The sequence below is a fragment of the Staurois parvus genome, unplaced genomic scaffold, assembly GCF_062004578.1.
Source record: "Staurois parvus isolate SC_StPar_1 unplaced genomic scaffold, SC_StPar_1.0 ptg000014l, whole genome shotgun sequence".
Taxonomy (NCBI): domain Eukaryota; kingdom Metazoa; phylum Chordata; class Amphibia; order Anura; family Ranidae; genus Staurois; species Staurois parvus.
Genome location: NW_028317810.1, coordinates 122,468 through 144,902, shown reverse-complemented (window position 1 = coordinate 144,902; position 22,435 = coordinate 122,468). Strand labels below are relative to the sequence as shown.

At 40.7% G+C, this 22,435-nt stretch overlaps 1 protein-coding gene across 4 annotated transcripts in view; it reads right to left on the bottom strand.

Annotated features, from left to right (window-relative positions):
- Nucleotides 1-22,435, bottom strand: part of KDM2B (lysine demethylase 2B) — a 189,440-nt gene that overhangs the window by 121,674 nt on the left and 45,331 nt on the right. For 3 of the 4 annotated variants that reach the window (XM_089676473.1, XM_089676478.1, XM_089676486.1), the window contains 2 exons: nt 4,762-4,855; nt 1,706-1,859 (listed from right to left, as the gene is read on the bottom strand). In XM_089676473.1, coding sequence (XP_089532599.1) covers nt 1,706-1,859; nt 4,762-4,855 — 248 coding nt within the window. Of the gene's footprint in view, nt 1-1,705; nt 1,860-4,761; nt 4,856-15,923; nt 16,059-22,435 lie in introns of those variants that run through there. The other variant, XM_089676495.1, reaches the window with a different exon arrangement.

The following is a 22,435-nucleotide window of genomic DNA, read 5'->3' as shown; positions in this document are numbered from 1 at the left end:
AATGGTGAGGGATTAGAACACCTATTAGGTTTTTATTGCGGTATATGTCCCCATTAGGGAGATTTACTCTCTCTATTTACTAGTGGTGCATGGAAATGAAAATTCCAGTGCAGAAACAGAAAATTCAAAATGCACTTCTCCGAAAACCGAAATGCGCTGTTTTTAGAAATGAATATATATATTTTTGGAAAAAAAAATACACTTTGATTAAAAAAAACAATATATACCCCAATTGTTTTGTAAAATATGTAAGAGGATGCTACGGCGAGTAAACAGATACCCAACATGTCACGCTTTAAAATTGCGCATGCTCATGGAATGGCATGAAACTGCGGTACTCTAATCTCCATGGGTAATGCTTTAAAAATTTCTATAGGTTAGCAGTGTAAAGTTACAAAGGATGTCTACTGCGAGAATTATTGCTCTTGCTCCGAAGTTCGTGGCGATACCCCACATGTGTGGCTTGAACACCATTTACATATGTGGGCATGGCCTACGTATGAGTTCACGACTATGTGCGAGCACGGGGGAATGGGGGCACTTTAAACTTTTTTTTTTTTTAAATGTATTTAATGTTATTTTTTTTTTTGCACGGGTCCTTTTAAAAAAATGTTCATCACTTTTATTCTTATCACAAGAAATGCATGCATCCCTTGTGCTAGAAATAATTAGTGACAGGTCCTCATTATGGAGAGATATGGGGTCAATAAGACCCCACATCTCTCCTCTGCAATGTAAAGCATTAGATCAAAAAAAAGCATTGATCTAGTGCTTTAAAAAGAAAAAAAAATTAAAAAATGGCCGGAACCGGAAGTGACATCGCTCCGGTCCTCCATGGGCATAGAGATGTGTGACGGCCATCTTTCCTTCACTCATCTCTATGCCCAGCACCGGGATCGATGGTTTCTCAGGTAAGACTGAACTACCGAGCAGCAATCGGGCGACGGCGGATGGCTTTGAGGGGCAGGGTTTTTTCAGCACCTGTATCGGTGCTTTTTTTTCCATTTCGGTTGACACGTTTCGGCCACCAGAATTTCGGTGCATCCCTACTATTTAGCCTAGTGAACATGATCACCGAGAGTGAAAGTGAAAGAAAATTCCAACATTTTGAGCTGTCAGAAAAATAGTAAGAGTCGAAATCTTCCAGTGGGGACACTAGTTCTGGTGGCCTGATGCCAACCAGAGATTTCCTCTCACTTCCTGCTGTGACTAGGCGAGAGGAAGTGAAAGGAAATCTCCCCAATAGGACAAAGATGGCAAAATATGGATAGGAGTTATAACCCTACCAAAAAAAGTTTTGGCTTTAGTTCTACTTTAATATACTTGTATTATTTACGTTGCTTTACAGGCTTGGAAACATCGGAATTCTAATATCTACAGTATACCAGTTACCTTGTGTGACCTTTTAGACTGCATGAAGACATACGTGAATATAGATGGATGTACATTTCCCAAGAGATCACATAACAATTGTCAGTTATTAACTATGTTGGCTAAGGAGGATGAGATAGCCTCTTTTCAGGGACATTATTAATAAGGGTGTTTTTCTAATATTTTTTGTACTATTTATATCTCTCATATATTTTCTCTTTCTTGCGAGAAGGAGTTGTATACTACAAGGAAAAATTGGTGGTAATTTTGGGATATGGCAATTAAGCATGGTTTTATATGGATTATCTTCAATTACTCCTAACATTGTTGTTACCTGATGGGATAAAGAAGGTGTGTCCTTGCTTCAGTTCAATCCTCTGACAACCCTGTGATCTGTCTCCTAAGAATATGTCAGTTTGTTTCCCTGATAAAAGCCATTCCTCATAAAGCTGCAAGTTATACACAGTGGGAGGTATCAACCAAAATACCTGCATGAGAAATAACAAATGTTATGTGAACACATCTTTGAATATGAAAAACAGGATTACTCCTCACATACTGGTTCTGGTTCAGTGACTTAGAAAATGTACCACCTAGTGGATCAGCATGAAGGTCAGGCATCATGAATTTTCAGAAAGAAAGGAGAGGGGCGCCAGACTAAGTGCAGCATTACATGTACAGTTTATTAGCACAATGAAAACTTACAAGAATTCAAATTTTACAAGATTTTTAATTGTTGTAAGTTGCCAATTGTCATTGTGATAATAAAATGTACATCTAATGCTGCACTTAGTCTGGCGCCCTTCTCCTTTCTCTTTTTGCATACAGAGTCCAGCTTTGCTTCGAGGGTGCTGCCACTGATGCTGCCATTTGTTAAATGTGGCATAGTGAACACTCATAGTCCACCCCCATCTTCGACTTTATTGATGGACATTTTGGACTTTTTTGTAGCTCTATATACCCCTCCAGTGCCAAATTTGTATATATTGAACTAGAATTTTCAGTAGTTGGACTGCAATGGCTTATGGCCTGCTTTCATAACAAAATGATTCTTTGACTTTCTTTTGCAATGTATCATCCTTTTTAACCATCTTATGTAACAAGTATACCCATGTTCTTATGTTTAATGTTCTACTAATTAAAATATCAAAGTATGACAACGTGTAGCAGGAGGCCATGTAGAGAACCAGAAAAAGTCCTGGCCGGGGTTTTTATATCACCCGGAATTCTGTCCGATATTTCTGGGGTCTCTAGTTCTCTCCAGTTTTGCACCTCTTCCTGACAGGCAATTTAGTTTGAACGGAGTCTCACAGTCAGTGCTCTGCAGCCTGGGCAACTGACAGAACAAGTCCGCCAGAGCTTAAAGGTGATGAAAACTGCAAGAAAAAAAAAAAAAAAAAAGGTTGTTTTTTTTTTTTTTTTTAGAGCTGTCAGGTGTTAGGCTTGCACAGCCCATTCGTTGGGTCTGCTGTTGTATACCATTGTGTAGGTTTTAGTCTGAAATTTTGTTTTAGTTGTTTTGCAGCACTGTACAGACACCTGTACTGGTACTGGCCCTTTAATAGCAGTTTCTGGCTATAACTGCCCACATTCTCCACCAAATTTGAGGTGTGGATAGGTAGCAGGTACATTTGTTCCCTGGGGTGAGCAACATTTTAGGCATGAGAAATTAGTCCAGTAGTACCCTAAAAAAAAACAAAAAAAAAACAGTGCTTATATAGAGGTGCCGTACAAAGCTCCAAAACAGAAAAACCTGTGTCCCTGCACTAACTACAAAAGAATCCCAAATAACAGGCTGCGAAAGTCTAATGCCCGACAGCTCCAAAATAGAAATTTTTGCTTTCCTCAATCCTAAAGTGATTCTAAGCCCAAAAGCAAAAATGTAATATACTGCAGTTTACCAATCATTAAATGTGGAGGATGCAGATTGTCACCTGGTTTTTTCAACTTCCTTTAACAGATCAAGCAGCAAAAAAAATGGCAGTTAAAAGCTTGAGATAAACCATTTAACACTGACAGAAGTGCTTGCAATGGTCAGCTTTTATTCATTCATGTAAAACTTTATCCCTAAAGGGAAAGAAAAAAACCCCAAAAAAGACCCCCCCTCCCCAAAAAAAAACACGTTTCTGTAACTGCTTAAAATTGTTAGCAGGAGTTAGGCTTTAGCATGCTAGTCCCTTACATAAAGTCCATCTAACACTACCATATCCAGAGAATGCCACTGTCTAAGGATATCTCCATTGCCCCTACATTGCTTTTGCATTTAGATTTGTTCTAAGCTCCAGCAGATGTGTTCTGTCAGCTCCCCAGGTTGCAGAGTATTGACAGTCTCAGGTAAGACTATATTTCCTGCCAGGCAGATGTACAGAAAGGGTGGACTAGAGGTCCCAGATGGCATAGTAGAGAAATCTGGGAGATATACAAATCCCCAGGTTAGGACTTCTCCCGGCTCTCTAAATGACCTGCAGCTACACAAGCTTAGCTCTAAAATTTGAAAGTTTGATAAAAAAAAATCTACAAATTAAAGACCTTTTTTAATTTTTTACTGAACAGACTATGGTAGACCAGTGAAATAAAGGACTATCCCAGGAAAAAGAGAATACAGTGGTGATATACTGGTAGACTTGCATGTTCTGGGTATCATTTTAAGAAATCTGGTGTGCCTAGCTTCTTCAAGGCTAGTTAACGGTCTTATAAACATGGAAGGCTGAATTATCCCGAATAGCCCTGTTGTGGGCTGACAACACACAGGATTTTTCTTGACTGAGTGGTGTCAGCCTTGCCCACTGTCTTCTAAACTGCTGATACTCCCAGTGCCAGATCTCCACAACATAAAAGTTAAACGTTTTGTAGTCTAATACAGTACCTGTTAAACTAAACGAGCTAAACAGACTCGTTTGAGATTACACATTAGGGATGAGGAGAACACAGGACAGTGCTGAATTTCTGACATCAGTTTTTAGCCACTTCTCATACAGACATAACAAATTGCTTTCAAATGGTATATTTAGTGGACCAAAGGAGAGCAAATGAAAATGCTTTGTTAGAAAACAACTTAAAAGGCCAATAATATCCTTTACAAAGTGTCTTCTCTGCAAATCAATGCATTAAAAAAAAAATAAATCAGATTTTAAAATGCAGAATTCTTGGATTCTAAATACATGGTACAGAGTCTAAATTCCATTAAAAGATCCATTTTAGCTATATACATTGAATATCTTTGAATGTAGGAAATATTGTGAATAATACAATTATATTGCAGTTATTACATGAACTAGTAAACAATTTCCAAAAGGCATGCAAGATCATTAATGCTTAAATAAACCTCTCTCTCCATCCAGTTTGTGCGCATCTGAATAATGAATCATTTAAAAAAAAAAATTGACTTGCCTTTCCACCTCGAAAAACATGGTACCATACGGATGTCCCTCCAAAGTCAATATGGAAATCAGTGAAACAACCCTTGACGCTCATCAAACAATACCTGTGAAAAATATCATCTGTTCAAGCAACTCAGCAGATCTAGATTGAACACTCTATTCTTTCCAGAAAAGAAAAAAAAAAAAAAAAGAAAAAAACAAACCATGCCACACAAACTGATGCATTGAAAAATGCCATGTTAGAAAAAGTTGGCAACTAAAATGAGATATTTTTACTTACCATAAAATACATTTCTCAGAGTTTGTTGTGGAGGGTTTAGACACTGGAAAACAGAAACATTGTAGGCCAGCCCAGTATTTCCAAGCCTACTCCCTGAATAACTCAGTTTTATGGAAAAGCAGTACCAAGAGCATGATCACTGACACAGAGGGTTGGGATCGGTGTCCTTCAATGAACTCCAGGAAATGAACTTTACAATAAGTACAAAATTCACATTTTCTCCTTCACTGAGGGACACAGTAGTCCAGACATTCAAAAGCAGACCAACTGAGACATGGGCAACAGGGTTCTTTACAGGAAATATCCCTGATCACTTCAAATGGTGGGCTCTGAAGCACCGAGGGAACTAAACTCAGATCCACAGGGAAGCTCAAAAGGGGAGCCATCCCATACAAAATGTCTTAAACAGTGAGAAGCTTGTGGTCCTTGGAACCAGATATAAAGTGCTGAAATCTGACCTTTGATGGTATGAAGAGCCAAATGATGGTCCAGGCTCACATGCAAAAAGATCAGGATTTGACTGAGAATTTTCTGGGCTGTAAGTTTCTTGCCTCGCACCAAGCTAAGTATGCCTTCCTTGTGTGGTGATAAGACTTTGCAGGAATTAGGCTTCCTAGCTTTCAGAATTCTGAGAGACAGAGGCATCTCTGAATCAGTGATCCCCATATTCAGAGATTCCTCTGTCCCACAGAATCTAGGCTTCAATAACCACAGCGTTAAAGCTAGTGGCTGTAAAACAGGGTGGCGAACCTGTCCTTGGAACAGAAGATCTGGAAAATCTGGAAGAATCAAATGAGCATCTGCTAGAAGTATGCTCAGGTCGGAGCACCTCAACCACTTGGTCTAGTCTAGAGGAGGCAAGGATCATCAGAATTTCCTGCATCTCAAAGGAGGAGGAGCAGCCAAGAACAGAGTTTTAGAGGGAGAAAGGTGTAAATCAGGCTATACTGATCTCGCAGAGCATCCACTGCTTCCATCAGAGTATCCCTGTACCTGTAGATAAACCAGTCCTGCTTGTTTTTTTTATTCTGGATGTCCACATCAGGCATTCCCACATATGACAGGTCCTGGAACACCTTCAAATGTAGAGACCATTCCCCCAGATCCAGTTGCTACTGGATGAGTAGTCTGCTTGCCAACGGTCTACATATGTGATGTAAGAGGGCAAAGGCTGAATTATGAAGTTCTTCCCAGGACAGAATCCTTTCTTTCTTGCAGCGACAAGTTGTCTGCTTCTTCTCTGATGGTTGATGTATGCTGCTATGGTGATGTTGCCCAAATGAATCCTTATCACTCCAGTCGGGGTGTCCAGTGCTGCATAACTAGATCACCCAAAGTTCCAGAATGTAGATTTGGAGACGAGACTCCTCCTATGTCCAAGTTCCCTGCACCAACAGGGTGTCCAGAACACCTCTCCAGCCCAACAGGTTGGGGTCCGTTGGGAGGATCTTCCGCATCAGAAGGAAGGATTTTCCTTGATGCAAGAGCAGGATTCCTAAGCCACTAAATCAGGGGCAACAGGACTGGGATGATGAACACCTGCTCCAAAAAACCCACCTGGGCTGCATGGAGATCAGCTAATCTGTGCAGTGACATAGGTAGGTTGGAAGACACGAACCGACTCATCCCCCCATGATGAAGAAGATTTATGTGAGGGCTTAAGGTGCTTGGAAGTCGAGGGTTTGCAGGCAGACTGGGTGCCAAGCGTGGGTTTGGTTTTGGAGGTACAGGCCTGGGAGTAAGAACAGGAATTGTTTTCGGCTTCTGAGGAGAAGCAAACCTTTCCAGATTGATCCACTGGTTTCTTCTGCTGGGACATATGGACAATCTTGTCCCCGGTGACATCCTTAATGAGGGTGTCCATGGCAGCTTTGAAGAAATGTTGTCCCTAGAAGGGGATGCAAATTCCGCACCGGGTTTTACATGCAGGTTGCCAATGTCCAAATCCTCCTGTAGGTAGCAGTATATTCTTGTGTCGCTCAATGAATGAGAAACTAACAATATACTGGAGGGCCAATAAGTTTTGCACATCACCGTGCATATAATAGTTTTTGATCAAGCTAATTTTTTTGGAGTTTGCATCAGAATTAGACTAGAGCAAAGGCCTATAACATACATTGTATAGGATTTCAATAAAGTAATAAAAAAAATAGTACTCACGAATAGTTTGTTGTATGATATAAAAGTGGTTACAATATTGTATTATAAACACACACACACACACACTAAAAAATAGCGTGCTGCATTCTTTAAAACATACATTTAAAATTCAATACGGAATATGGGACCTCTTATAGTGGTCATACCAGGTGTGTATATCATGGAGCTTCATGCAACTTTTTTTTTCTTTTAAGTGGACCTGAACACAAGTAGTGATGATTTGCCATGTTATTGGGACCATCTAGAAATCGTGATTTTTTTTTTTTGGAGCAGTTCCATGAAACATTTTCTGGCATTCCTCATGGAAAACAGCAGTGTACTTTCTATGTGACGGGGCCTCATAGCCGTACATATGCTGTGTGCGATCTAAGGCACTGCTGCCTCTGTCTGTTGGGGCCCATTTCTACCTGTCAGTTGCGGAGCCATTACATGCTAGAGCACTGCAGTACCTTTAACTTTAAGAGGGGCCCAAAGCACTAAGGCAATGCACCTCAAACGGGCATGCTTACCTGGACACTGCAATGTATGGTAATACAATAACATGCAGTGTGGTGGACTGGTGGCGAGTAACTCTTAAGGCCTGAATAGTAGCTCATGACTTGAAATTTTGAGCAATATATTATATATCTCAGATTACCGTCTCTTAATTATATGTACTAATGTTTTCTTGACAAAACCAATTAACTCTGCAAACCAATGTAGGATTTTTATACTTTAAAGGCCCATACACACAGGCTGAATATCGTCTGGTTCAGCAGAAATTGACCAACATTCAGCCAGTGTGTACAGCAGCCTGTCCGACAGAAGCTGGTATAAAACATCCAGCTCCTGTCAAAAGGGTATGCTGGAAAACCAGCATCTGATCAGCGCTGGTAGCCATTGGCTGTCAGCACTAATCAGTGCATTTTGGTGGTATGCTGTCAGAACACAACAGCTCATCGGTGGAGACCGCTGCACTAACATCACAGTTAGTATGGCGACCTCTCAGGTTTTTTTTTCCCCCCATTCAGCCCACTGGGTTAAATGGAAAAAAAGAACAAAAAACACTTATCGCGTGTACCTAGCCTAAGAATACACTGGGGACATTTAGTAAGCCAATTAACAACACAATTAGGAGCAAATAAGGCTCATTTAGCAAAGTATCTGCACCTCTGCACACAGAATCCTGGGCAGCCAACTATAGATTTATGACTGGAGATGAGAAAAATTTTTATAGTAAGGCTCACATCAGATGGCCAACTCTGCTGCTTGCAATATATCACCAGCAGTAGTGCTTTCCATTTATTTCTATGGAATTGCTCCCTCACTGGCTATGAAAAAAAACACAATCACTAGTAAAAGGGAGCAACATCTTGCTGCTTCAGCTAGGGACTACAAGGAGGCCTCTTAGCAATCCTACCACTGGCCTTAGCAGTCCTGCCCATCAGTTTGTGGCTAACTGCAGAATCACCCATCTGACATCAGCCTAAACAGTCACAAAATGAAGAAGTGGTCAGGATCAGGTTTCATGCAGTTGCAGTGCTACCCTAGAGCAGCTGAGGGAGGACTTCATTGCTCATGCTGCTGTAACTGTGAAATACCGCAAGTCTGTCTAACTGCTCTTTATAGCACTGCCTTGCTATGAAACTTAATTAAAATGGAGGACATTTATCAATTCTAACACATATTCCTAAATGTCCATATCCCACTTCTTTCTGATCAAAGGAACCAGTGATTTTGTAAAAAAATAAGACAAAAAAAAAATAAAAAGGGAGGATATGAAATTTGTTTTCAGGCAAATATGAAATATTACATAATTCTGATTGAACTCTTGTCCATCCATCTAGCCTTAGAAAGCCATGCAGAACGGTCTAATGATCTGATGAAGCCACTATTCATAACTGGAGGCTCTGCGGCTGCCAGCTCTTTGGATAACAAATGGGTTCCACCAAACTGGCAAGACCCTATGTTTACAAGTCTATCTCCAAATACCTGAAAAGCACAGAGATGACAGCTCAGTACAATACAGGAAAGTCTGGAACCCCCACTCACATCCTACATTGTTGTGTGTGGGGGAGAAACTTTACTTTTAGATTATTATACCAACATTATTTTAAAAGGACAACTGCAATGTGTTTTGAATCAGCGCTGTACAGGCAAAGACTCCAAACTAATTTTAAAAAATGTATTTTTTTGCCATAAGTCCTATTTACAACTGTCAGGTCTGTACAGAGGAAGTGCAGTGTTTATTCTCCAGTTCCTGACAGTATTACAAGGGGTAGCACTGTAGTACAAGAGGTAAATGGGGTAGGGGGTCGATCTTAGGGTGACAGGCAGGAATGTAAACGCTGCACTGTTGCTGCTATGTAGGCTAGATAAGACAATTACTAAAACACAATTTATGCACATCGTTAGTTTGTAGTATATTTGCTTCCTATTGCAGCCTTTTTTTGTAAACCCTAACTTGATGACATTTAGTTAGTGAAGTGCTGGTTCACATATATGCGGATAGGATGCAGTTTGAACCGCATCCACTCTGAATGACATGTGAAGAAACATTTCTTTCAATAGTGCCTGTTCACACGTTTTCTAGCAGTGCGGTCCAGTTCAGGTGAGGTTTACAAGCTATTGACTTCTGTGGGAATGGTTTCTAATCCACATACAGTCATGGCCGAAATTGTTGGCACCCTTGATATTTCTCCAGGAAATCATGTATTTCTCACGAAACGTATTGCATTAACACATGTTTTGCTATACACATGTTTATTCCCTTTGTGTGTATTGGGACAAAACAAAAAAAGGGAGGAAAGAAAGCAAATTCGACATAATGTCACACAAACCTCCAAAAATGGGCTGGACAAAAGTATTGGCACCCTTTCACAACTGCGGATAAATAAGAATGTTACAAGCATGTGATGCTCCTGTAAACTCACCTGGGGCAAGTAACAGGTGTGGGCAATATAGAAATCACACCTGAAAGCAGATAAAAAGGAGAGACGTTCACTTAACCTTTGCATTGTGTGTCTGTCTGTGCCACACTAAGCATGGACAACAGAAAGAGGAGACGAGAACTGTCTGAGGACCTGAGAACCAAAATTGTGGCAAAATATCAACAATCTCAAGGTTACAAGTCCATCTCCAGAGAACTAGATTTGCCTTTGTCCACAGTGCGCAACATTATCAAGAAGTTTGCAACCCATGGCACTGTAGCTAATCTCCCTGGTCGTGGACGGATGAGGAAAATTGATGAAAGATTGCAACGCAGAATAGTCCGGATGGTGGATAAGCAGCCCCAAACATGTTCCAAAGACATTCAAGCTGTCCTGCAGGCTCAGGCAGCATCAGTGTCAGCGCGAACTATCCGTCGACATTTAAATGAAATGAAACGCTATGGCAGGAGACCCAGGAGGACCCCACTGCTGACACAGAGACATAAAAAAGCAAGACTACAGTTTGCCAAAATGTACTTGAGTAAGCCAAAAGCCTTCTGGGAAAACGTCTTGTGGACAGATGAGACCAAGATAGAGCTTTTCGGTAAAGCACATCATTCTACTGTTTACCGAAAACGGAATGAGGCCTACAAAGAACAAAACACAGTACCTACGGTAAAATATGGTGGAGGTTCAATGATGTTTTGGGGTTGTTTTGCTGCCTCTGGCACTGGGTGCCTTGACTGTGTGCAAGGCATCATGAAATCTGAGGATTACCAAAGGATTTTGGGTCGCACTGTAGGGCCCAGTGTCAGAAAGCTGGGTTTGCGTCCAAGATCCTGGGTCTTCCAGCAGGACAATGACCCCAAACATACGTCAAAAAGCACTCAGAAATGGATGGCAAAGAAGCGCTGGAGAGTTCTGAAGTGGCCAGCAATGAGCCCAGATCTAAATCCCATTGAACACCTGTGGAGAGATCTTAAAATTGCTGTTGGGAAAAGGTGTCCTTCCAATAAGAGAGACCTGGAGCTGTTTGCAAAGGAAGAGTGGTCCAAAATTCCGGGTGAGAGGTGTCAGAAGCTTATTGATGGTTATAGGAAGCGACTGATTTCAGTTATGTTTTCCAAAGGGTGTGCAACCAAATATTAAGTTAAGGGTGCCAATACTTTTGTCCAGCCCATTTTTGGGGTTTTGTGTGACATTATGTCATATTTGCTTTTCTGCCTCTGTTTTATATTTGTTCCAATACATACAAAGGGAATAAACATGTGTATAGCAAAACATGTGTTAATGCAATACCTTTTTTGTGTGAAATACTTGATTTTCAGGAAAAATATCAAGGGTGCCAACAATTTCGGCCATGACTGTATGTGCACAGGATAAAATCCTGACCTGAACCTGATGTAAACCTGACTGAACCGCTGAACAACCATTTTTACCACAAACTAATTTCCATGTTTTTTCCCCTTTAAAAAGTTACGATTTACATCTTTTTATATTCTTTTTGCATATCAGCGCTTCTGTTCTACTTATGTGCCACTGGCCAGCTTGGAGACAGGGACAGAGCTCTGTTACTTCATAACAGAAAGTAACTGAACCAAGACCTTTATGTTAGTATTACCAGGTATCTTATCAAAAACTGTAGATCATACAAAAAACAAAACAAAACCAAAAAAAAAAAAAAAAAAAAAAAAAAAACACCACAGAAACAAAACTTTCTGGGCACTTCACCCAGAACATTGGTGCACTTGCAAATGCTTAGGGAGTCTCGTGTTTATTTCTTTTATTTGTATTGGCCAAATATAACACATTCTATCCAAAGCAGGGCAAAATTATTGGCACCAATTTGATATTTGGTCGCACATCCCTTGGAAAAAAATAAATCAAATCGCTTCTTGTAACCACCAATGAGTTTTACACCTCTCTACTGGAATTTTGAACCACTCTTTCGCCAACTGCTTCAGGTCTCTCAGATTGGAAGGGTTCCTTTTCTCAACTGCTGTTTTGAGATCTCTCTACAGGTGCTGCATGGGACTCAGATCTGGACTCATTGCTGGCCAGTTCAGTGCTCTCCAGTGCTTTGTCTTAAACCATTTCTGGGTGCTTTTTGACATGTGCTTTTGGGTCATTGTCCTGCTGTAAGACCCATGACCTCTGACTGAGGCAACTTTCTGACACTGGGCCCTACATTGTACCCCAGAATTCTTTGGTAGTCTTCAGATTTAATAATGCCATGCCCACGGTCAAGACATCCAGTACCTGAAGCAGCAAAGCAACCCCAAAACATCAGTGAACCTCCACCATGTTTGACTGTAGGGACTGTATTTTTTCTTTACAGGCCTCATTGCTTTTTCTGAAAACAGAAAGATGGGCTTTACCAAAAAGTTGTAATTTTTTTTGGCTTCCTCAGTGAGTTTTGGCAAACGCCAATTTGGCTTGTTTATGTTTGTGAGCCGGCAGTGGGATCCTCCTGGATCTCCTACTATAGAATCTCTTTTCATTCAAATGGCGACATATAGTACGAGCTGACACGGTTGTACCCTGTGCCTGAAGGTTAGTTTGAATTTGTCTGCAAGTTGATCAAGTTCTTTAGCCACCATTTGAAACAATCCTTCGTTGCAATCTTTGATCAATTTTTCCTCTTTCGCCCACATCCAAGGAGATTATCTACAGTGCCATGGGTTGTAAACTTCTTGACAATGTTGCACACTGTTGACACAGGAACATGAAGATCTCTGGACATGGACTTGTAACCTTGTCTAATTTTCCACAGTTTTTGTTCTCAAATCCTCAGACAATTCTTTGCTGTTCTTTTTCTTCTCCATGCTCCACAGAGACACAACAGAAAGGTTAATTACATTTTTCACCATTTTAACTGGTTGCCGGTGTGATTTATATATTGTCATCACCTGTTAATTGATACAGGTGAGTTTAATTACAAATTACAGGAGCATCACAAACTTGGAATGCAATTGTTTCTTACAATTTTGAGAAGGTGTCAATTTTGCCCAGTCCATTTTTGGAGTTATGGGTGGATATGTCAGACTTGGCTTTTTGTTTCTCCACTTTTTTGTGTCATACCAATACAAACAAAAGAAACAAACATGAGAATACCGAAACATTTGTAACTGCAACAAAATTTCTGTGCAAAGTGGTGTATTATCTGACAGAAATGCAGGGGTGCCATGATTAGGTAGGTCTGAACTAACCGGTGAGCTTTTATATTTTAATTAAACTCAGCATTAAAGTAAGACTCTGCTCTGATAAAATTCATCTTTAGCATAAGAGATTTTCTCAGTCTACTTATCCCAGCTTTGTGAACATCCTCAAAAGGTAGCCTGGGATTCTACCTTCTTCCTGCTGACCAGTGACAGCGCAAAGTCACAAATGCTAAACTTTCCTATAGTGCCATCACCTGAGTAGCAGTGCCAGGGAACAAGGCTTGCCAATACGATCATGGCAGGAATGACAAATGAGGTATAAAGACAGCATATAGTAGGACCACATAAATACCATGCCTTGCATAATGGAAAAACATTAAATTAGGCAATTTATACTTGACGTTTGAAAACTGAAGAAAAACTCTAGTGAACGGCCCAGTGAAAAAAAACAAAACACACACACACTTTGCTGCTATATCCATTTTACACTTGAAGCTCACCCCCTCAACTCCCACAGACTGATTCTGAATGGGAATGACTGGTTCATTATAAATCAGCTGATGCACTCAGTGTTCTGAGGAGAAAAGCTGCAGGGTCTGCATTCCTTTAAAAGTATTTAACCCGTAGAAATTATCTCACCATAAATATGTTGCAGGGGATGCCTAAAATCTGACTTGTATCTTCGTACAGACTTTTGGGGAAAATCAGTGATCGAATCACAGAAATAGGCAATTACATTTTTTGGGATAATGTACAGAATGCCTTCAGTTTACCATTCTGCATTGAATTTTACAGAAAATTACAGTGGCTGCAAATGGAAAAGGTAATTATTAATAGCATTAATTTACAAATATTGCTTGTGTAGCAATTGCATATGCTATATTTTTTCACAGTAGAGTTACCCTTTAAGCGAGTGCTCAGGGGATCATTTCACACATGCATAGGATTTCACTGTAACTTGGAGATCTGAATTATAAGGCTACATATTACACTGAAGTGTCGTAATTTATGTATGCTGGTTTGTTTTTAATTTCTAAGCTAAACATTTTTTTTTATGGAGTTGGACTTTAACTTAACTACCTATTGAGATATTTTGAAAATTCCATTGTGCATTTCATTAGTACAATATGGAAGACCCTAAAGAAATGTTCATATAATATTAAGTTTTCAGTCACCAGAATCATTTTTGGTTGTGAAACCTCACTCAAAAGATAACCAAAAAAACAAAAACATAGCATATAATGCTACTGACATGTCTTGCTTTAAAAAGATTATACAATTTAGATTTATAGTAGTTGATGAGTTATTCAATCCTAAATGTGAATTAGATCTATATTTAAAAAGGGTAACTCCTCTTTCGTAGAAAAAAAAAAAAAAGCAAATAAAAAAAAAAATAGAGTATACAATTGTGACACAAACCATACTGTAATTGGATGTTACTAAAAATTACCATTCCTTTTCAAATCTGCAGCGTTGCAATTTTTTGGAATGCAATAAGGCTACCTGGAGGCATTCTGTACACAGATGGTATACAGAACCCCCCCACCCCAGAAATTTAGTTTCCTGCTCAAGTGATTGGCTTACGGATTTTCCCAGAAGTCTGCAATAAGATACAAGTCAGATTTTGGGCATCCCCTGCAACAAAGATGCTATTGTTGGTGAGATACTCCCAACAATAAATCACATCTAAAAAAGGATGCCGACCCTGCCACTTCCTCATTAGAACTCTCCAGATGCAGCAGCTGATTGTTAATGATAAAACCACAGATTCATTCTGCACATGGACACAAACAGCTATTTCTTCAGAATACGAAAAAAGCAGGAATCTGCAACAAAGTTTGTTAAAATCCTTGCAATGTACACAGATCACCCAGAGGGGAATGTATTTTTTTCTCAGCAAAAAGTAGAGTTCCTCTTTAATCTACCTAAACAGGCTTGGATAACCTGTAGAACTACAAGTCTCAGCATTCCGTGTCTGCAAGATGTTAGATTGCCAACGTCTGTGGTTGAGCAAAAACTTTAGCACAATAGTATTATAATTGTATGGGTCAACTTTGCAGTTTCCATCTCAGTAGAAAACGAGGAGTAAACCAGATGACATCATAGTAATTACTGTCATTGTCCTCTGTGTGCAGATGAAACAGCAACATATCACACTCAGTGATTTAATGCAGTATTTCTGACATGCTTCATTGAATATAAAAATGTGGAGATCTTTTGTGTGACCTTCAAACAAAAAAATAAAAAAACAAAAAACTTCACAATGTGTTATCCACCCAACAAACATGGATAAATGGATACAGTGTAAAAATACAATTTCAAAACAAGGAGAAAAAATAATTTAAAAAAAAAGGGGGTCATAAATGCTTTAGATGAAATACGCACTCAGCCTGAATTTATTGCACAACTGTCAGCAGTATTTGTAGCTCTGTTAGACGGGAAAAGAAACTCAAAACTCATTTCAAGAAAAGGGAAAACGAAATGTTTCCAAACAGCTCAAAACGCAGTCTATAACATATGCAAAGCCGAGATCATTAATTTGTTGGTCTACAGCCATCAATATTAATTAGAAAGCAAGAAGAGCAGCATCCTTCTATCCCACCCCCACACGCAAACCACTAAATTAATACCAAAAGGATTAGCCCTCCCGAGTCTCCATTACCTCTCTGCAGCAGAAAGAATGATTGGTCACAACTGCCTCGGAAAGAATTCACTTAGCAGTGGCTTGATGCCCCTCCTCCCTAAACACAGCGAGCTGGAAGATGTCAGCAGAATGCAGACAGCATGCACAGGCTCTGGAACACGAGAGGCTGGCGCAAACTAGAGACACCTCTGATACATCAGCGCTGGCTGCCTAGCAACCACATCCAGGGCTGGAGTTGACGAAATGATACGCAATGCTGTCAGGAAGACATTCTTAGTGCTTCATAACCTCTATGCAGCCACCACCCTTCAGAGGACACACATAGGACAGGTACAACACACAGCAGACACTGTACAAATGGGACATTATTTCCCTTTACAATCCCACTGCTATATAGTTTACTTTCATCACATTAAAAGCAACATACACATTACCAGCCTTGTACGTTATAAAGATAAGAAGAAGGACTTTTTATATTTTTACAATATTAGAGCCTAAGGACCTTTTCACAGGGGCACCATCCAGTCCAATCAGCAGAGGATTCATGAATAAATTCCCCAATGGTGGAGCCTAAGGCCCCTTGCACAAGGGCGCCGTCCAGTCCAATCAGCACGGGATTCATGAATAGATTCCCCAATGGTGGAGCCTAAGGCCCCTTTCACAAGGGTGCCGTCCAATCCAATCAGCAGGGGATTCATGAACAGATTCCCCAATGGTGGAGCCTAAGGCCCCTTTCACAAGGGTGCCGTCCAATCCAATCAGCAGGGGATTCATGAACAGATTCCCATGGTGGAGCCTAAGGCCCCTTTCACAAGGGTGCTGTCCAGTCCAGTCCAATCAGCAGGGGATTGATAAACATATTCCACAATGGTGGAGCCTAAGGTCCCTTTCACAAGGGCACCGTCCAGTCCAATCAGCATGGGATTCATGAATAGATTCCCCAATGGTGGAGCCTAAGGCCCCTTTCACAAGGGCGCCGTTCAATCCAATCAGCAGGGGATTCATGAACAGATTCCCCAATGGTGGAGCCTAAGGCCCATTTCACAAGGGTGCCATCCAATCCAATCAGCAGGGGATTCATGAACAGATTCCCCAATGGTGGAGCCTAAGGCCACTTTCACAAAGGAGCTGTCCAATTCAATCAGCAGGGGATTCATGAACACATTCCCCAATAGTGGAGCCTAAGGCCCCTTTCACAGGGGTGCCATCCAGTCCAATCAGCAGGGGATTCATGAACAGATTCCCTAATGAACTGGAGCAGGATGGGATGGAAGTGCGATTTGTGACATCTGTGCCCATTTAGTTTTTTTCTGCATTTTCAAACTAAAGCTTTCTAGACACATATTGGATCTATGGGTGGCCATATGAAAAACTGGCTTGAGACCCTTTACAATCAGGCTGCCTTCAAATTTACATTTCAGTCCAGAAAAACAGAAAAGGATGCAAGCCTTTATCATATTTTTTTTTTTAACCTGGATGGATTTGGGGGTAGTTGGATGTAAATGGACATGTTCATGCACATCTGCTTACCCATAGACTCACATGGAGCTTCTAATCAGGTCCGCTTGGAAAGTAGAAATGAAACGGGCCACACAGTGATCAGTCATCACCAATGTAAAAGAAGCTTTGATATAATAGAGGATTCACAACACAGTCTTTCCTGTTCACCTCCCAATACAACTTGTTTCACCTCACAAAAAGGACTTAAAGTGGAACTTCACTTCAAACAACATGGACTAATTTTTAATCCTTATGCTGCTAGCATTAGTAAATAGATAGGAAAGTATATAAATTTTTACTTGTTTTAAATTTTTTTTTTTCACATTTCTTCAGTTACTTCCTGGTTTCCATGCCTAGGCAAATATCATCATACATCCCAGGAGTCTTCGGGAGGGGAGGAAGGGTTCTAAGCCCAGCCTATACATGTATCATCTGCTCTTACTCAAGATGGCCAAAATAAAGCATGGAGACATGGGAAATGTGGGAGATTGCTTTGAATATTACAAATAAAATTAAATAGCATTTTTGGTTTGTTATGCTCAGATGCAGTGCAATTTTACTTTAATCATGGAAACTTGAGCACGTTGAAGTAGGAGGTGGACAGGCAGGACTAGATTTTGTGAATCAGCTACATATAGTATTAGATTAAAGCTCGTTTTACATCAGTGATGGCATCAGAGCGCAGCCTGTTAATTTCAGTGTGCGGTGGGGATGCACTCCTTGGCATGCACCTGATGAGAGCTGGAGGTACAGGGAAAGAGATAAGTTTAGAGCAGCATAGCTACTATTGATTCTGATCAGGTCCACTTGAAAAACTGACAGGTGGACCTAAGTTGTCCTCCCTGTGTGAAAGGGGCTTAAGGATACAGTCACACTAAAAATTTAATTCAGGTACAGTGTTGCATGACTGCGCAAGTGCCAGTTAAAGTAACGCAGCGCCGTAGCTCAAAAAATGGCCTGGTCAGGAAGGTGGGGGGGGGGGGGGGGGGAGGGTTTGGGGGTCTGGAGGGCAAGTGGTTAATCACCGCCTTTTTTTTTTAATGTATCGTTTGAGATAGATATGTATATATATATATATTTATAACATTTTGAAAATAAAATAATCTCTGTAGGCCACATTTATTCCGCTACATTCCTTTAGTAAAAATAACCCAAATCAGTGTATATTATTCAGTCTGGGTGAACGTTCTAGAGTCTACAAAACTATGGTATAAATAAATATATATTACACACACGAAAATAATGATTTGATCCCCTGCAGATTTTTTAGGTTTGCCCACTTACAAAAAAATGAAGGGTCTATCATTTTTATCATAGGTGTATTTTAAATGATAGAGACAGAATGTATACCAAAAATCCAGAAAAAACACAATACAAATGTTATAAATGGAGTGGCAGCTCAGTGAGTGAAATAAGTATTTGCTCCCCAAGCAAAAAACATGTCTTAGCACTTGGAGAAACCCTTGTTGGCAAGCACAGAGGTAAGACATTTCTTGTAGTTGGTTACCAGGTTTGCACACATCTCAGGAGGGATTTTGGTACATTCTTTACAGATCTTCTCTAAATCCTTAAGGATTCTTGGTTGTCGCTTGACAATTGAAATTTCAGCTCTACGCAATTTTTCTATAGGATTAAGGTCTGAAGACTGGCTAGGCCACTCCATGACCTTAATCTGCTTCTTCTTGAGCCACTCCTTTGTTGCCCTGGCAGTATGTTTTCGGTCATTGTAATGCTGGGAATCGCAGCTACGACCCATCTTCAGTGTTCTGGCTGAAGGAAGATTTTACAATACATGGCCCCGTCCATTGACCCCTCAACGTGGAAAAGTCAGCCTGTACTTTTAGCAGAGAAACAGCCTCAAAGCATAATGTTTCCACCTACATGCTTGACTGTAGGGATGCTATTCTTAGGGTCATAGTCAGCATTTTTTGAGTCGAATTAATGCCAAAGAGCTCAATTTTGGTCTCATCAGACCACAGCACTTTCTCCCAATCCTTCTCTGAATCATTTAGATATTCATTAGCAAACTTCAGACAGGCCTGTACATGTGCCTTCTTGAGGAGGGGGACCTTGCAGGTGCTGCAGGATTTCAATCCATGGTGGCGTATTGTGTTATCAATGGTTTGTTTGGTGACTGTGGTCCCAACTGCCTTGAGATCATTCAGAAGCTCCTCCCGTGTAGTTCTGGGCTAATCCTTCACTTTTCTCATGATCATCCTCACCCCATGAGGGGAAATCTTGCATGGAGCTCCAGACTGAGGGCAATTGATCTTTTTTTTTTCTATTTCTTCCATTTGTGAATAATCGCGCCACCAGTTGTCTCCTTCTCACCAAGCTATTTTCTAATGGTCATTTAGCCCAATCCAGCCTTGTGCAGGTCTACAAGCTTGTCTCTGACATCCTTTGACAGCTCTTTGCCCATAATGGTGAGGTTTGAAAGGAAGAAAGATTCTGTGGACAGGTGTCTTTTATAGACATAACGAGTTGTACGTCTTTTACGCACTGAACTACAACTCAGGTTATAAGATTTGTACCATGTGTTTTTTCTGGATTTTTGGTTGATATTCTATCTCTATCATTTAAAATACACGTATGATAAAAATTATAGCCCCTAATTTCTTTGTAAAATGGACAAACCTACAAAATCAGCAGGGGATCAAATAATTATTTCCCCCAGTGTGTGTGTGTGTGTGTGTGTGTATATTATATAATATACACACACACACACAATTATTAGACAAGTGAGTACTTTGACCAAATCATGGACTTATTGGATTTAAGTATATCAGGTGATGTGTTTTTATGTAAATTACGGTGAAATAAAACAATACACCTCTCTGAACAGTGTCTGGGACGCTGTAGTTGCTGCTGCAGAAAGTTGATCATCAACAGATCAAGAAACGGACAGACTCCATGAATGGAAGTCTTATGACGGTTATTCAAAAAAAGGGTGGATATATTGGTCACTGATTTTTTTAAATGTTTATTTGTAAATTTTTAGTTATTAGTCTCACTTTAACAGATGAAAAACAAGTGAGATTGGAAATTTTTCATTTAGTTGCATAATATTTCTGCACACTAATAGTTACCCAATAATTGTGCACACAGATATTCTCCTAAGAAAGCAAAAACCTCACTTTTACCTTCTTAAATATTCAGGTTTATTAACATTTTTGATTGACCAAGAGAACTGTAGTTGTTCAATAACTGAATTAATCCTCAAAAATAAAACTTGCCTGATAATTATCCACACAGAGATTGAGATACACACACACTTAAAAGGAACACTTTTTAAGCAGAGTATAGCATCAAGTCAATTAAACTCCTGGGATATTGATCTGGTCAGTTAAGTAGCAGAGGGGGTTGTTAATCAGTTTCAGCTGCTTTGGTGTTAACAACAGGTGCACTAGATGGGCAACTAAGACAATCCCCAAAACAGTAATGGTTTTACAGGTGAAGGCCACCGACATTTTTCCCCTACTCATCTTTTCTATTTTTCACTAGTTTTGCATTTGGCTAGGGCTAGTGTCACTACTGGTAGCATGAGGTGATACCTGGACCCTACAGAGGTTACAGGCAGTCTAACTCCTCCAGGATGGCACATCAATACATGCCATTGCCAGAAGGTTTGCAGTGTCTCCCAGCACAGTCTCAAGAGCATGGAGGAGATTCCAGGAGACAGGTAGTTACTCTAGGACAGCTGGAGAGGGCCATAGAAGGTCCTTAACCCATCAGCAGGATCAGTATCTGCTCTTTTGTGCAAGGAGGAACAGGATGAGCACTGCCAGAGCCCCACAAAATGACCTCCAGCAGGCCACTGGTGTGAATGTCTCTGACCAAACAATCAGAAACAGACTTCTTGAGAGTGGCCTGAGGGTCCGACGTCCTCTAGTGGGCCATGTGCTCACTGCCCAGCACCATAGAGCTCGATTGGCATTTGCCATTGAACACTGGAATTGGCAGGAACCTCCGCTGGCACCCTGTGCTTTTCACAGATGAGAGAAGGTTCACTCTGAGCAAGTGACAGACGTGAAAGGGTCTGGAGAAGCCATGGAGAACGTTCTGCTGCCTGTAACATCGTTCAGCATAACCGTTTTGGTGGTTGGTCAGTGATGGTCTGGGGAGGCATATCCATAGAGGGACACATAGACCTCTACAGGCTAGACAAATGTCACCCGTACTGCCATTAGGTATCTGAATGAACTCCTTGGACCCACTGTCAGACCCTACGCTGGTGCAGTGGGTTCAGAGGTCCTCCTGGTGCACAACAATGCCCGGCCTTGTGTGGCGAGAGTATGCAGGCAGTTCCTGGAGGATGAAGGAATGGATACCATTGAATGGCCCCCATGCTCAACTGACCTAAATCCAATAGAACACTTCTGGGATATCATTTTTCGGTCTGACGCCGCCAGGTTGCACCTCAGACTGTCCAGGAGCTCAGTGATGCCCTGGTCCAGATCTGGGAGGACAAACCCCAGGACACCATCCATTGTCTCATTAGGAGCATGCCCCGATATTGTCAGACATGCATACAAACATGTGGGGGTCATACAAAACTACTGAGTACCATTTTGAGTTGCTGGAATGACATTTCAGCAAAATGGACTAGCCTGGATCATTTTTTCACTTTGATTTTCAGGGTGTCTTTGAATTCAGTCCTCTGTAGGTTGATCATTTTCATGAAATAAGGCATCCTTATGTTCCTAACACATTGCACAATCCATATCAGTATAGATCTAAAGAATGATATTTTTCCCCATTGAGATCTGATGTCTTTTCAAAGTGTTCAAGCTGTGTATATATTTTTTTTTTCTTTGGGGGGGGGGGGGGGGAGGGAGTAGGATGAGGACAAGATCGGCCAGCATAGTACATTCATGGTTAATTATAAACCTAACTTCCCAGCCCTCTCCTTAGGGCTACATATATAATTCCCCATTCACACTGGGAGGATTCTATTCGGATCAGCAGGGGATCTGCTCACAGATCCCCTGCTGATTGATGCAAAGCTGGGGGATGACGCATTCATGTCT